Source organism: Loxodonta africana, chromosome 7 (assembly GCF_030014295.1).
Source record: "Loxodonta africana isolate mLoxAfr1 chromosome 7, mLoxAfr1.hap2, whole genome shotgun sequence".
In the NCBI taxonomy this organism is placed as follows: Eukaryota; Metazoa; Chordata; class Mammalia; order Proboscidea; family Elephantidae; genus Loxodonta; species Loxodonta africana.
In genome coordinates, this window is record NC_087348.1 from 129,620,175 (window position 1) to 129,635,362 (window position 15,188).

At 36.6% G+C, this 15,188-nt stretch overlaps 1 protein-coding gene across 1 annotated transcript in view; it reads left to right on the plus strand.

The window, feature by feature from the left end:
• The window catches only part of DDX10 (DEAD-box helicase 10), a 378,968-nt gene that overhangs the window by 342,118 nt on the left and 21,662 nt on the right, over nt 1-15,188 (plus strand). Inside the window, exon 17 of the mRNA XM_003415620.4 lies at nt 12,079-12,215. Within this exon, the coding sequence (XP_003415668.1) occupies nt 12,079-12,215 (137 nt within the window). The remainder of the gene's footprint in view (nt 1-12,078; nt 12,216-15,188) is intronic.

Sequence of the window (15,188 nt, forward strand, 5' to 3'; positions counted from 1 at the left end):
ATCACTAATATCTAATTTCAGAACATTTTCATCATCCCAGAAAGAAACATAGTACTCACTAACAGCCATTCTCATTTTTCGTCATCCCTCCCCCCACCCATCCCCTGGCAACCACCAGTCTACTTTCTGCCTCTGAATTCATATCCGCCTGCTCTGGACATTTCATATGAATGGAATCATGTAATATGTGACCGTTCGTGTCTGGCTTCTTTCATTTAGCATAGTATTTTCAAGGTTCAACCATGTATCAGTACTTCATTTCTTTTTATTGCAAATAATATTCAATTGCATGAGTATTCCATATTTTTTGTGCCCATTCATCAGTTGAAAGACATTTGGGTTGTTTCTACTTTTTGGCTATTGTGAATAACATTGCTGTGAACATCCATGTACAAATTTTTGTTCTTGCATAGGTTTTGAACTCTGGAGTATATATATACCTAGGAGTGGAACGGCTGGGTTATATAACTCTATGATTAACTTTTTGAGGAACTGCCAAATTGTTTTCCAAAGACAAAACAAAACAAAAAAAAAAACGAAACCCATTGCCATCAAGTTGATTCCGACTCCTAGTGACCCTATAGGACAGAGCAGAACTGCCTGCCCCACAGGGTTTCCAAGAAGCACCTGGTAGATTTGAACTGCTGACATTTTGGTTAGCAGCTGAACTCTTAACTACTGCACCACCAAGGTTTCCTTCCTTCCAAAGACAAGTAGTCTTCAATCTTAAGGTCCTTGTTTGATCCCTCCTTCCCACCCCGTGAGTCACTGCTTCTCTAATATTAAGGGGGAGAGGGGCCAGGAGAAAAAAAAGAAGAAAAATTGTTTATTGCTGTGATACTTTTAATGGAAATTTTATTTAAAACCAGCTAGTCAAAATCGACTCGACGGCAGTGGGTAGTTAGGAATGATCCTATTCTCAGGACGCTGACTGTGGAAGCAGATTGGCCTCAACGGAAGTGACTTGAGGCCTCTCTGTATAAAATGCTAAAATGTACTAGGAGATACACAACTCCACGCACTTGTCAGAACTCATAAAACTGAACACCATAAATAGTTTCACCATATACAAATTAAAAAATAAAGGACCTCAAAAGAATATTTTAATGACATTTAAAAGAGTGTTTGCAATGAATTACTACAGAATAAAGAACCTACCATTAAAAAGAAAAAAAAAAAGAAAACCGTAGAGAGGAAACTCCGGGGAAACCCAAACTCAAACCCATTGCTGTCTAATGGATTTCGACTCAGAGTGACCCTACAGGACAGATATTCTCTGCAGGGATTAAAACTGGCTCATGTTTGGTGAAAAACTGCAATTTAAAATCAGAAATAAATTGGGTGACTTCAGGTTTTGACAAATGCATATGAATGAATCCAGTAGAATGTGCATACAAAAAGGCAGAAATGCTAAACAGTGGAAAAAACATTCCTACAAATGTAAAAAAATTACAAACCATGACAGATATATATTCCAAGGAAAGACGTCATTTTGATGACACCCAATGAGATGTCACTGAATGAACATTCCAACCAAAACCATTTTTTATTGTGGTTCGAATCCACCAGGCTCCTTGGAAACCCTATGGGGCAGTTCTACTCTGTCCTGTAGGGTCACTCTGAGTCGAAATCCATTCGACAGCAATGGGTTTGAGTTTGGGTTTCCCCGGAGTTTCCTCTGTACGTTTTTTTTTTTTTCTTCTTTTTAATGGTAGGCTCTTTATTCTGTAGTAATTCATTGCAAACATTCTTTTAAATGTCATTAAAATATTCTTTTGAGGTCCTTTATTTTTTAATTTGTATATGGTGAAACTATTTGTGGTGTTCAGTTTAATGAGTTCTGACAAGTGCATGGAGTTGTGTATCTCCCAGTACAGTCAAAGATACAGAATGGTTCCATCACCTCAAAAAATTCCCCCTTGGTGTGTCTTCCCAGCCTTAGCTCCTGGCAATTACTGATCTGTTTTCTGTCCCTGTAAGTTTGCCTTTTTTCAGAATGTAATGTAAATTGAATCAGTGTGTTGCCTTTTGGACCTGGCTTTTTCTAACTAACAAGGTACCCTTAAGATTCCTTCATGTCGTTGAATGTATCAGTCTTCTTTTTTGAGTAATATTTCGTTCATCAAACTTTTGATGGCATAAATTCTAGTTGTTTACTACCTGGTTTACAAAGTCGTACTTTTATTTAGGCTTGAACTACCTTTCCCGTGTACTATGGTTCATTCTAATAGTGATACTTTTATCCTTTGTATATTCTTCATCATTTTTATAGTTTCAACCATCTTCTCTTTTGTGTATAATCTTTTTTATTTTCCTACTACCAATACACTGTTTCCTAGGACGAATTAAATCTATTTCATGTTTCTTCCCATGTCAGAATTAGGTTTGGACAAAACAGAAGGGTATATAAGAAGCGTTAGCCTACCAAACTGCTGGTATTTTTTCCTAGGCAGCACACTTCTGGTAAGGATGGTGATAAGCATTAGTGTAGACTCCTTCACATGCATTTCTCACTTAATGCTACCAGCAACCTTCAGTGGTAGATTCCCCTGTTCATATTACACAGATGAGGAAACCGAAGTTCCCTGAATGAAGTGTAAATTGCCTAAGGACATACAAGTAGCCAGTCGTAGAGCAGACAATCAGATCAGGATCTTGTGACTCATCTCATCTTAAATTGTTCATTATTGCAAGAAGAATGTCAAACTGGAATTGTAATTTTTATTTTAATATCTTAGTGTAATTTTCTTCTGGAGTGAAGAGAACTAGAAACAAAGATGTACAATAATGGGATGCACATTATTTAATAGAGTATTATGAAATTGTAGCATTGTGACTATCCTGTAAGATTCTGTGGGATATTCATATATTAAGTGGGCAAGTGAGTAAGCAATTTAGGAAGTAGATGAGTTTTGTGCAAGGCAATTTTAGAAGAAATTTTATTTTGCCAAAAGCATTATTAAAGTTAAAGTGCTGAGTCGGGGTCCCTCACTGGCATCTCCTTTTATAGCAGTGTTCAACACACGCTTAGTGTGCAGTAAGCAGTTGTTGAATGAATATTACAAATTCTGAAGATTTGTCCAAATTTGGGATTTGCTCTTTGGGTTTTTCAATATTCATATGTCAGCCCCTTGTACCCCTTGCTTACCTTTCTTATCTGTGGTTACTCCATGTATTATATTTTCTCTTCATAGTCTTTCAGTTAGATATTCTGATTCTTATGGAACCATCTTAAAAAAAAAAAAAAAAAGAAGGTGATACTGAGTGAAATTCTAAGAAGTTCTACTAGATTTAAGAGACATTCTATTAGCAACTGGCCTTTTGCCTGAATTCTCCTACTTGTTTCCTCTGGATATTGCTTTTACCATTCACTAATATCCTACATTCCCCTGTTTTTTTCTGGGATTCCTGTTTGGTGAGGTGACCAGAGCTGAAATGTGTTACCTTCCTCTCATTTGCTATGTTGATTCTATGTGTTAATGCTGATGTTAGGAAGGACAGAGATGTTTCTGGGCAGGATCCTTATGGGTGTAGAGCCCAGAGCACTTGATCAAGGTTGGGGTTTTCAAGTGTAGTTCAGCCAGTACTTACTAGCGGTGTAGCAAATACACAAACACACATTTTGGGCAGATGCCAAAGAGCCAAGTGTTAAAACTAGTTAGTATTAAGCAAAAGCCCAACATTATGGAGTAATTCCTGAGAGAGAGAAATAAATTGAAAAATTTCAAAAATATTTTAACTATTACTATACCATTAAAAAAAATACCATTACATTATGATTAAATAACAATTACATTATTATGAAAATGTGAAAGGGTCAGACTGTTAAAGTTTGATACTGTGGTGTAGGGATAGTAATTTCTTAGCACTGCCAGCTGCTTCTGTGTTCACTGTTCTGCACATTTGCTCATGTTCATTCAGCGCGTCTAATAATATCACCAAGTTTTTTGTGCTTGTAGTTCAAAAAAAAGTTTTCAGTAATTTCTTCTATAAGTAACTTTTTACATACAATTTATAGCTTGAGTAAATTTCAAAGCTCTACCCATCTTTAACTCTTGAAGACGGTTGGCTGTCTATAACAATCATTACCTCAACATTTTTATTTTAAAGCTATGAAGAATTATCTTCTTAAAACATCTTTAGAAAGTTGTTTTTAAGTTTGATTTGTAAGAAAAAAATTCATTTTGAATACCTTAATTTTTTTCTAAAATGTTCTTCACAATCTTTATGTTCTTTATTTTGTCAGTATCAGAAATAGTTTATCATAATTTTTTTTTACATTTTGGAATTTTTTTCCTCATGAACTTTTGAGGTAGCAAAGTTGACATTCTGCTTTTAATTCATGCTCAGATGGGGAAACTTAAAGTCCTAATTGGAATTAAGTAACTAAAAACCAAAACAATTCTTTTGTGTGTTTGGGGACAGAGGGGGAGAATATACACAACAAAACATACAGCAAATCAGAAATTTCTACATGTAAATACAATTCTTAAAGGTTTATTTTGTTTATTTTTATGAATACTGTATGGTATACAGGGGTAATTCTCTGTATTTAGACTTTAAATTGATTTTCTCACTAATAATCACTTACTGACTAGCAAGCATGTGCAAAGCAACCAATAAATAGGGAAATTTTTAAAGAAAATCAGGTAGCAGGTCTCTAAGAAATTAAATGTATCTGTTCTTTCTGTGCCAGTTTTGTTTGGTGTCAGACAACAGACATTTATCATGTAGTTTTCTAAATTCTGAGGGAATGGAAATGAAAAGCTTGTTATTATCTATCATATTTTGTGTTTGGTAAAGTAGAGGGTCAGCGAAAAAGAGGAAGACTCTTAACAATACGGATTGACACAGTGGCTGCAACAATGGGCTCAAACATAGCAATGATCATGAGGATGGCGCAGGACCAGGCAGTATTTCATTCTGTTGTACATAGAGTCTCCATGAGTCGGAACTGACTCAATGGCACCTAACAACAGCAACATCATCGTATTTTGGGTTCTCACTATATGCAAGGCACTCTTCTAAGAGCTTTACCTATTTTATCTCATTTCATCCTCACAGTAATCCTTTGAATCTGGTGTTATTACTATTCCCATTTTATAGGTGAGGAAGCTGAACATCAGAGAAGTTAAGTATCTTACCCAAGGTCACCCAGATAGAAAGTGGTAGAGCCAGGATTCAAGCCCATGCTGACTAATTCTGAAGTAGAGATGGAGACATACAAGGTGACACAGAAAGCACCTATATATGTTTTATGAAAATATGCTTGATTCTGAAGAAATAGTGTGCAAGCCACAAATCCAAAGCTTTAATGGTGAAAGGTGAGATGCATGGTGTTGTAGGAGACCTAGGGTAAGTCCAGAATGTGTGGCCTTGTATAGGTTAGTCATCAGAATCACGGTTTCTGAATTTTGAAAATGAGAAAAACAATTCTTTTTCTTCACAGGATTTGAAGATCAAATAAAATAATGTATGTCAAAGCACTTTGTAAGTTTATTGTAGTAGAATGCCAGTTCTCCTCTGTGTTTCTTTCCATCATCAAAGCCAAAAACAAAATAAAAGCTAGTTGGGTAACATGATTTCTTTTTTGAATATTTTCAGCTGCCCTACTTATAACTGAGTCTTCCAAATAACTATTTTAGAAACAGTCATTCCTATTTTAGGTGAATATTTTCCTCAGAGGTTTTAAACTATATTTCAGGAACAGCCAGTTCATAGAAGTGACCTCACTGTATGTATATGAACTACTTTTTTTTCTCAAGGCCTTAAGAAAGGTGCAGGGGTGTGTGTGATGGTAATGGGTTTTTGTTTTGTTTTGAACTAGCTGAGAGGATAGAGAGAGATGAGAGAAAGATCAGTCAGTGAGGAGGAGTAGTCACAGCTTTCAACCCGAAATACCTGAAGAGAAAGAGACATGATGACAGCTAGGATCCATAAACCAATCAGCCATGTGTTTAGGGGATTTGTAAATTATACACCAAATGCTGCTACCAAATGGCATTTACAAGGGCCAGTGGAGTCAGTTCACTTTATATATATATGAAACATTTGCCAGTTCAACATTTTTTGCATGTACAATTCAGTGACAATAATTACATTCAGTGCTGTGCAACTGTCTTAGGCTGGGTTCTCTAGAGACGCGAAACCAGTAAAGCATGTAAATACATACAGAGATTTATATCAAGGAAACAGCTCACACAATTGTAGAGGCTGGAACATCCCAAGTGCATGGATCAGGTTAGAGGCTTCTCCGGATTCACGTAGCCACAGGGGCTGGCGAACCCAAGATCGGCAGGTTGGAGAGCAGGGCTCTTGCGCACAGGCTGTGAAGATCGATGAATTCCAAGATTGGCAGGCAAGCTGACAGCTCAAGTCCCAAGAACCGTAGGTCAGACGAGTAGGAGGCAGCTGCAGGATCCAAAACGAGCAAAAAGCCAGAACGTCTGCTTATATTTGAACGCAGGCCATACCCACAAGAAAACTGTTTTTCAACTGATTGGCTTCTCACAGCAGATCCTATCATGAGAGTGATCACATATAAACACAGAGAATCATGGCCCAGCCAAGTTGCACACACAGTCTTAACCATTACGGCAACAATCACCACTATCCATTTCCAAATTTTTCCATTACCCTTAATAGAAGCTCAGTGTCCCCTACGAAATTATTCCCTTTCTCCCTCTTTCCAACCCCTTGTTACCTCTAATAAACTTTGGTTTGTATACATTTGCCTGTTCTATACAAGTTGGAACATACAATATTTGTCCTTTGTGATGATTGGCTGCTCCCAAGAGACAATAGAACCTGGCTTTCTTTTTAGTGATTAGGCTGGTAACTGCCATGAGTTGTTCATTACCAGGGCAGGACATTCTCTTGTTTGCTGCTCCATCCCAATAACCTAAAATAGTGTCTGGCATATATAATAGCTATTTAATAGGTGTTTGTTGAATGAAGGCATTTCTGTTAGGCACCTGCACAATATTTACTAAGCCACTTTCTTAGACCAAATTTAACATGGATCTCATGGGTACAGCTGTACTTCTGTGTATATAGAGTCTCTTAAATTCACTCCTTAGCATTTTTCATGCGTGTCTTCCACCTCTATCTCCACTGCCACTTTCTTCATTGAATTCTTCATGTTTCACCTAGATTATTGCGGTTTTTAAACTGACATCCTCCCTTCATATCTTACACCCTCCAGTCATCCTTCACATTGCTGCCAAGGTGCTCCTTTAAGGTACAGATTTAGTTATCCTACTCTCCTGAGTATTTTGGCAGGAGAGTAGCATGACTACAGTAGCATGACTAAGTTTGTACCTTAAAGAAGGAGCACCTTGGCAGTAGTGTTTGCAGCCATCATGTCCCAGTATCTCACAACCGAGTGTAGTACGTCTACCAGAATATTTGTGCTGTCTTTCATGAAAAGAGTTCAAAAGGAGATAAAAATGAGGACGGTGCCATATTTCTAAATTATCTTTTAAACGATTCATAAAATAAGTCTAGAAAGAGAGCAGCTAGAATATCCATTTTCTTTGCCACTTTGTTGTTGTCGCTAGGTGCCCTCGAGTTGATTCCGACTCATAGCGACCCTATGCACAACAGAAGGAAACACTGCCCAGTCTTGTGCCATCTTAGAATCGTTGTTATGCTTGAGCTCATTGTTGCAGCCACTGTGTCAGTCCACCTCGTTGAAGGCCTTCCTCTTTTCCACTGACCCTGTACTTTGCCAAGCATGATGTCCTTCTCCAGGGGCTGATCCCTCCTGACAACATGTCCAAAGTATGTAAGACACAGTCTTGCCATCCTTACTTCTAAGGAGCATTCTGGTTGCACTTCTTCCAAGATAGATTTGTTCGTTCTTTTGGCAGTCCATGGTGTATTCAGTATTCTTCACCAACACCACAATTCAAAGGCGTCAATTCTTCTTCGGTCTTCCTTATTCATTGTCCAGCTTTCACGTGCACATGATGGAATTGAAAATACCATGGCTTGGGTCAGGTGCACCGTAGTCTTCAAGGCACTAATTGAGATCACGTAATACTTTTCGTAATGCAGGTATTACATATTTATATATCTTTAATTCAAAGAATGAATAGAAAGACAAAAGATCAGTATCAAAATATCCTTCATTCTACCATCCCTACACTTTCAGCAGTTTGAAATTGTGTTTCTGAGAGGATTGATCATCAACAGTACGATCATCTTGTAAGTCACTGGAACACTGGGTTAGGGATTTATACAAAGTTCCCCCTTCTAATTTATTTTACTTGCTTTACTGTTTAAGTTGTAGATATTTTTTTGAAGAGTATGATTCGTAATGAATGCTAAAGGGCCGTATTAAATGATATTAGATACTAAAATACAGTTGAATGATACTTTCTGCTTGAAATGTCAGAGTACAGAGCTCAAAGCCAGCAGAATAGCTGGAAATTAGGGGAATCCCTGGAAGCAAGGCAAAGTAGGGATCCTCTCTGTGGCTTCCTTGCGAGTAGGGCTCATCCTCTCTGTGGCTTCTTTGGGAGGAGGGCTCATCCTCTCTGTGGCTTCCTTGCGAGTAGGACTTATCCTCTCTGTGGCTTCCTTGCTTCATTCTCATTGCCACATTTTACAGGCTCAGGAGTGACCCTCAGGAAGTAAGGCTGAAAAAGCAGTGGTCGATGGCAGTGGGTTATGGGTAGAAGCCACGAGAACAAAACAGAGATACAAGCAGCTGTATCCTATGGGTTAGAAAGAGTTTGCATTTTGAATCCAGGCAAGGTAACTGCCTATTGGAATAAAAATTCAATAATCCTGTGAAAACATGATAAAATCCAATGTCTCTGTAATGTATTATCTACAATACTCAGTTTTCTATAAAAAATATTAGAGATGCATTGAAACAGGAAGGTGTAATCCATGCTCAAGAAAAAAGCAGTCAGTAGAAACTGAGTCTTATTTAGACCAGATTTGAATTTAGAAGACAAAGACTTCAGAAGTAGCTATTTGAAGTATCTTCAGAAAATTAAAGGAAAATGCGGCATCATGAATAAACAGATTAGTAATTTCAACCAACAGATTTGTTATTTAAATAAAACTGGAAACCTTAGAGCTGAAAATACAATTACTGAAGTAAAATAATGTGCTAGATGGGCTGAATAATAGTTTCAAAATGGCAGAATAAAGTAACACCAAACCTCAGGAAAGGTCGATGGGAATGATTTGCTCTAAAGAATGAAAAGAAAAAGATTGAAGAAAAAGGAACAGATCTTAAGAAACCTGTGGACAATATGAAGTGGTCTAAAAAATGTGTACTTACCATCTTGGAAGGACAGGTGAGAAAGGGGCATAAAAACATTGGAGGAAAAAGAAAGACCAGACTTGCTGGCCTGACAGAGACTGGAGAAACCCTGAGAGTATGGCCCCTGAACACCTACCTTTTCAGCTCACTAATGAAGTTACTGAGTTTGACCCTTCAGCCAGAGACTGGACAGGCCCATAAACTAAAACGAGACCAAAGGGGCACACCAGGCCAGGAACAAGGACTAGAAGACAGGAAGGGACAGGAAAGCTGTTTGAGAAGGGAGAGTGCTGACATGTTGTGGGGTTGTTAACCACTGCCATAAAACAATATGTGCACTAACAACAACAAAAAAAAATTTCTGAACCTTGAAAAAAAATTGAGGAAATAAAAGGGGGAAAATTTCTCAAATTAGATGGGGATAAAAATTTTTTTACAGATTCAGAAAGCCCAAGGAAGGATTAAACACAAAGAAAAAACATTCCTAGACATATCAAAGTCAAACTACTATGATAAAGAAAAATTTGGGAGCAGTCAGAGAATGGTACGTTACTTACTTTTCAAGGAAAACAACTGAAATCATTTGCTGCCAATGATAAAATTCAAGCTTTTAAGCAAAAATAAGAATTTTGGAAAGTTTATACCCACTATTTTTTTTTTTTTTTATTACTTCTTAATACTTGAAGATTTTTCTGGTGACATTGATGGTGGTATTAACAAGTGTGATTTTTTTAATTTACAATAAAACCTGTCACCACGTGAGAGATGTTACAAATCTTGCAGTGGTAAAAGATCCATTTCAAAAGCCAGGTCGTCCCCAACTCTGTTCCTGTGACAGCGCCATTAAGTCGGTCGCGACGGAAGTTAAATACCTCCTCTTTTTTTTTTCAAGTTTCCATTATTGCCTTTTACTATCAGTATCTTTATAAATCCGATTTTTTTTTGTCTTTGAGGGTTGAAAACATTACATGTAAACTTACGGATATATTTTAATACATATGTACATAAATGAAGAAAAACTGAAATTATCTGAAAAGACTATCGAATTAATCCTTTCTTTGCCAACTACCTATCTGTGAGATTTTCTTCATAGATTTCACCCAGAAAAGCATATTGCAGTGGATTCAATGCAAAAAGCAGATTTAAAAATCCAGCTATATTCTCCTAAACCAGGCATTAAAGAGACTTCCAAAAAAAAAAAAAAAAAAAATTCTTTTGTTTTACAATTACAGCTTAAAAATACACTATTTATGCTCATATGTATAGTTTATTTTTATTTTAACAAATTAATAACTGTTTTTAAATATTTTTAAGTTTCTTAGCTTTAATTTCTAATACAGTAAATATAAATAGATATCTGTATAAACAAAAACTCTTTAGTGTTCTCTATAATTTTTAAGAGTGTGAAGGTGTCCTGAGACCAGAAAGTTTGAGAACTGTTCGGAGTCTGCTGCCTCAGACAGAAAATTCCTTTAAGAACATAAGACTGTAAAGTTGGAACTGTAGCCCAGGAGATTCACGTTCTTGAATATATGATGACATTGGATTTTTGTTGATGTCTCTGATGGTTTTCAGCCAGATGATAATAGTATGTTGTCAGGTACACTGCTTAATGCTTCTAATGGGCACCTTTCCCCCTCCCCACTTTGATATTTGTTTCTAGGCCTTTTATTTTTACCTGAGAGCTTTACCAGGAAAGTAATAAGGACCAAATCAGCATTTTCTCTACTTCTTTCTCCCTCTGTTATGTTCAGAGATTATCAAGGGGGAGCTGTTCAAAAGGCCTTAGGGACTTCTGTTGTCTGCATAGTCAATTACTATGTTATTTTGAGTTGTTACTCAGTTTCTGGAAAAGAGCACTAAAATTTGAAATCAAAGAATCATTGAAGTTTGGCTCACCTGGTGTGAAGAAGAAGTATAAAGGTGGTAACTAAGAGAAATTTCATCTAGTTTTTTTCAAGTCTTATTGATATTCTGTTAAATGTACTTGGCAAGGCCTTGAGAGTTTATCTGCTAGGTGGCATAACTTATCTACCTGAAATGAATTTGTTATAAGGAATGTTCATTGCATAAATGTGCAGTAAGTTGATTTTAGCACTGCTTTATTATGTGCTTTGACAAAAAATAAATTAACCAGCCCCTACAAAAAAAAATTTTTTTCAATCAAAAAACCCAACACCTACCTGCCTGTTTGCACATTCCCAACTTTTTCCATGCACTCTCTTCCCTTTATCACTCTTCCTTCCCCTCAATGTTCCTCCCCTTTTCCCAGTCTTCTTACTTGCATTTGAATTAAAAAAAAAAAAAAAAAAAAACCCTTAGTATAATGAGCTTGTACAGATCTAATGGTTTTCTAAGACTTGCTGTTGTGATGATAAAATAATCAGACAAATGTTAAATTATGCTGTCTCTTTGGCTGTTTATATTTTCAGGTAATATTTTTGGTAATTTTGAGGCTTATATGTATGTGGACAGGAGTACTAAAATAACTTTATACTTTTATTTCTTTGATGATTAAGTTGAGTTACATGGCAGTATTAAAATTTGCAATCTTTCCCTATATTGAGTTTAGGGGACTTAATAGTGATTTACTTTTCCTTTTTTTGTTTCATTTTTGAAATAACATAGGTTTGTCTTTCTCCTTGCAAATGGTTGTAGTTCTGAAAGTCAGAGGCTTTTACCAGAATAGAAGTCTTCTAATTTGAGGATCTAGAGGGGTATGTATTTGGGCCTAGAGATAAGACCTGATTATTCATCAGCTGACCTCTTAAACCTTGATTTCCCTTGTGTTTTCTTAGGCCAGAGATGAAGAGGAAGCCTTTCTGGATTGGAGTGATGATGATGATGGTGGATTTGATCCCAGCACCCTTCCAGATCCTGATAAGTACAGACGCTCTGAAGATTCAGATAGTGAAGATACGGAAAATAAAATTGGGTATGTTCTTACCGTTGGTCGCATTAAGCTTGTGGTACTTCTTTTAATAAATCAAAAAAATAAAATAAACCAAACCGGTTGCCATGAAGTCAGTTCCAACTCATAGCAACCCTGTAAAACAGAGTAGTACTGCCTCATAGGTTTCCAAGGAGCACCTGGTGGATTCAAACTGCCGACCTTTTGGTTAGCAGCCATAGCTCTTAACCACTGCACCACCAGGGTTTCTAATAAATCCAAAAGTCACTACTAAAAATATTACTCAGAGGTTTTTCACCTTTACTAATATCCTGGAAACTCCTGCTCCTGTCCCTTTCTCATTCTACCTAAAGTTCATTCTACAAATGCCACCTACTTACCTGATCTTATTGTTTCTATAGTACCTATGAGATACTGTTGTTATGTGCCGTCAAGTGGATTCTGATTCCTAGCAACCCTATAGGACAGAGTAGGTCTGCCCCCTAGGCTTTCTTAGGCTGTAACCTTTGTGGGAGCGAATTGCCAGATCTTCTCTCCCATGGAGTGGCTGATGGGTGTGAACCACCAACCTTTCAGTTAGCAGCTGAGCACTTAACCACTGCATCACTGGGGCTCTCTTACGAGATATTAGAGTGATCAAAGAATAGAGTTTTTTTTTCTCTATCCTTTTTTTCTCATCTCCTTCTTTCTGAATCCTTTATATTTAAAGTAGTTGGTCCACTAGTGTATGTTTAACACAAACAGAGGCAGGGTTTTATTTTGATTCACTATCAAAGGATCTGTTGAGAATGTTAAAAGATTGTCTCTGAATTAAAAAATAAAGCAGTTATGCTTTCACATTGATAATATATGTATATATAATAGAGAACTTCTATATAAATGCCCATGACAAATTCTCTCAATTTAAAATCTGTTCATTTTTTTTAATGTGGACTGTTTGGTACCATGCCACAAAGAGATGAAATGAATAAAATATGACATGCTCAGCATTTGTTTTCAGAGGACTGTGTATTACTTCACATGGGGATTCTGTTGATGTAAAAGTTGAGAACATTAGACTTCATGAACATTCTAAACCAATGGGCATATTTAGGCAGAAGGGAGGTATTAACGATAGATGACAGGGATGAGTGAAGGGAAGAGGATGCTTGATTAAACCCCTCAATTACCAGCCCAGGAAATACAGAGTTTAAGAAATGGGCCACAGAGAGCTATAATCTGTTCTTAAACAAAAACAACATCCTGAAAAGGTTTCAAAAAGATTATCCTCTTAGTATGAAATATTATGGGAGACCTAGAGACCAATTCAGAATTACGCTCCATTTTAATTTTGTGCTCATGTAAACAGAGTTATTTTATGATATGGGAAATCTACTTATCCAAAATGTAGTCTTTCCAAGTGATGCCAGAAACTTTGAGTCATTTGTTATTGGGCAACTAGGTAGTGAACATACTAGCTTTACTATAAGAAAAAAATAAAATAAAATAAGAGGTACCACAAAATGAACATAAGGATTTAGAAAAATATATAAATATTTCATAAAAGTTAAATAATGTAGATTCAGGACATATTGCTGATCTTTAGAAATTGACCTCTAAGAGCAGATATAGCAAACTCTAGGTCTTTAGGTGGCACAGTTTGTGCTCGACTGCTAACCTAAAGGTTGGTGGTTTGAACCCACTCAGCAGGGCTGCAGAAGAAAGGCCCGACGATCTGCTTTCATTAAGATTACAGCCAGCAAAACCCTGTGGAACAGTTCTACTCTGTGACACGTGGGGTCACCATGAGTTGGAATTGACTTGATGGCAGCAGGCTTGTTTTTGTTTTTTACTTTGATAATGTCCTTGGTGCCTGTGTTAGAGACCTAAATGAACTATTGGTACGGTCAAATTTGCTACCTCTTACATTATTATATAAATTTTTCTCTTAGAGTGGTTTACAGGGTCTGTTTTGATAGGTGTGATTTAACTTAACATATATGACTTTATATCATTAATTTCCAAATGTTTCTGTGTAACTTGGTTCTCTGGAGGGAACATTAACTGGTCCTTAAAGTTTATTATGCAGCCATATTTTGCACATCTCTCTAACACATCTTCAAAAAAACAAAGTCAGCCTTTGAAGCCTTTGGCAGGATGTCAGCAGTGCCTCTGCCTCTGATTCATATGGAGTGTTTTCCTAACGTTTTTCATGATAGTTTCTGGGTCATCCTTACTCTGTTTACAACATTTTGTTTCATTCTTCTGGCATTTCTCACCTTCATAGTGACATTTCCCTGCTACCACCTAGTTAATGTGACTTGTTCTCTAATAGCTTCATGCATTTCATCTTGTTGATTAGCCTGTAAATGTTTTTGTAGGTAGAAATTCTTGTTTTTCCTGTTTTTTGGTACCAACGCTTCCAACTCCAACCTTCACCTCCATTCCCAACATTAATGTCATGGGCCCAGAGAAGGCCTTGAAATAATTTAATTGATTGATTGATTATTGGAGAGTTATAAGAGAAAAGTATAATTACAAGCAGCTATGAAATTGCTCCCAATAGCTTAAATGATATAAGAGATAACAGAAGAGATGTTTGGAGAGTTGGAGGAAGCCAAGTTTGGTAGTATAATAGTGATAGACAAGAAGGTAGGAATACTTCAAGAGACACCCAAGACATCTTAGCTCAAAGACAAGAAAATACCTAAGAATTACATGAAAATTAGAATATTTCTCAGGCATTAACAGAGATTGAAAGGAATTGGTCAATTTTTCTTAAGATGAAGAAAAATTGTCTATTACTGAGAGAATATCAACAGCTTTATTGCTAACATGAGGGATTTTTATTCTCTTAGTGCATTTAAGGGCTGCCTACCAGTTTTTATTCTTATTTTTTTTTTTTTGTCTGTGAACACAGAGATTATCTAGTCCAACCCTTCTCACAGGTGAAGAAACCAGGGCTTCTAATCCTTTTATTCAGGTTCAAACCTCTGGTGATAATTTGCATTTCTAACA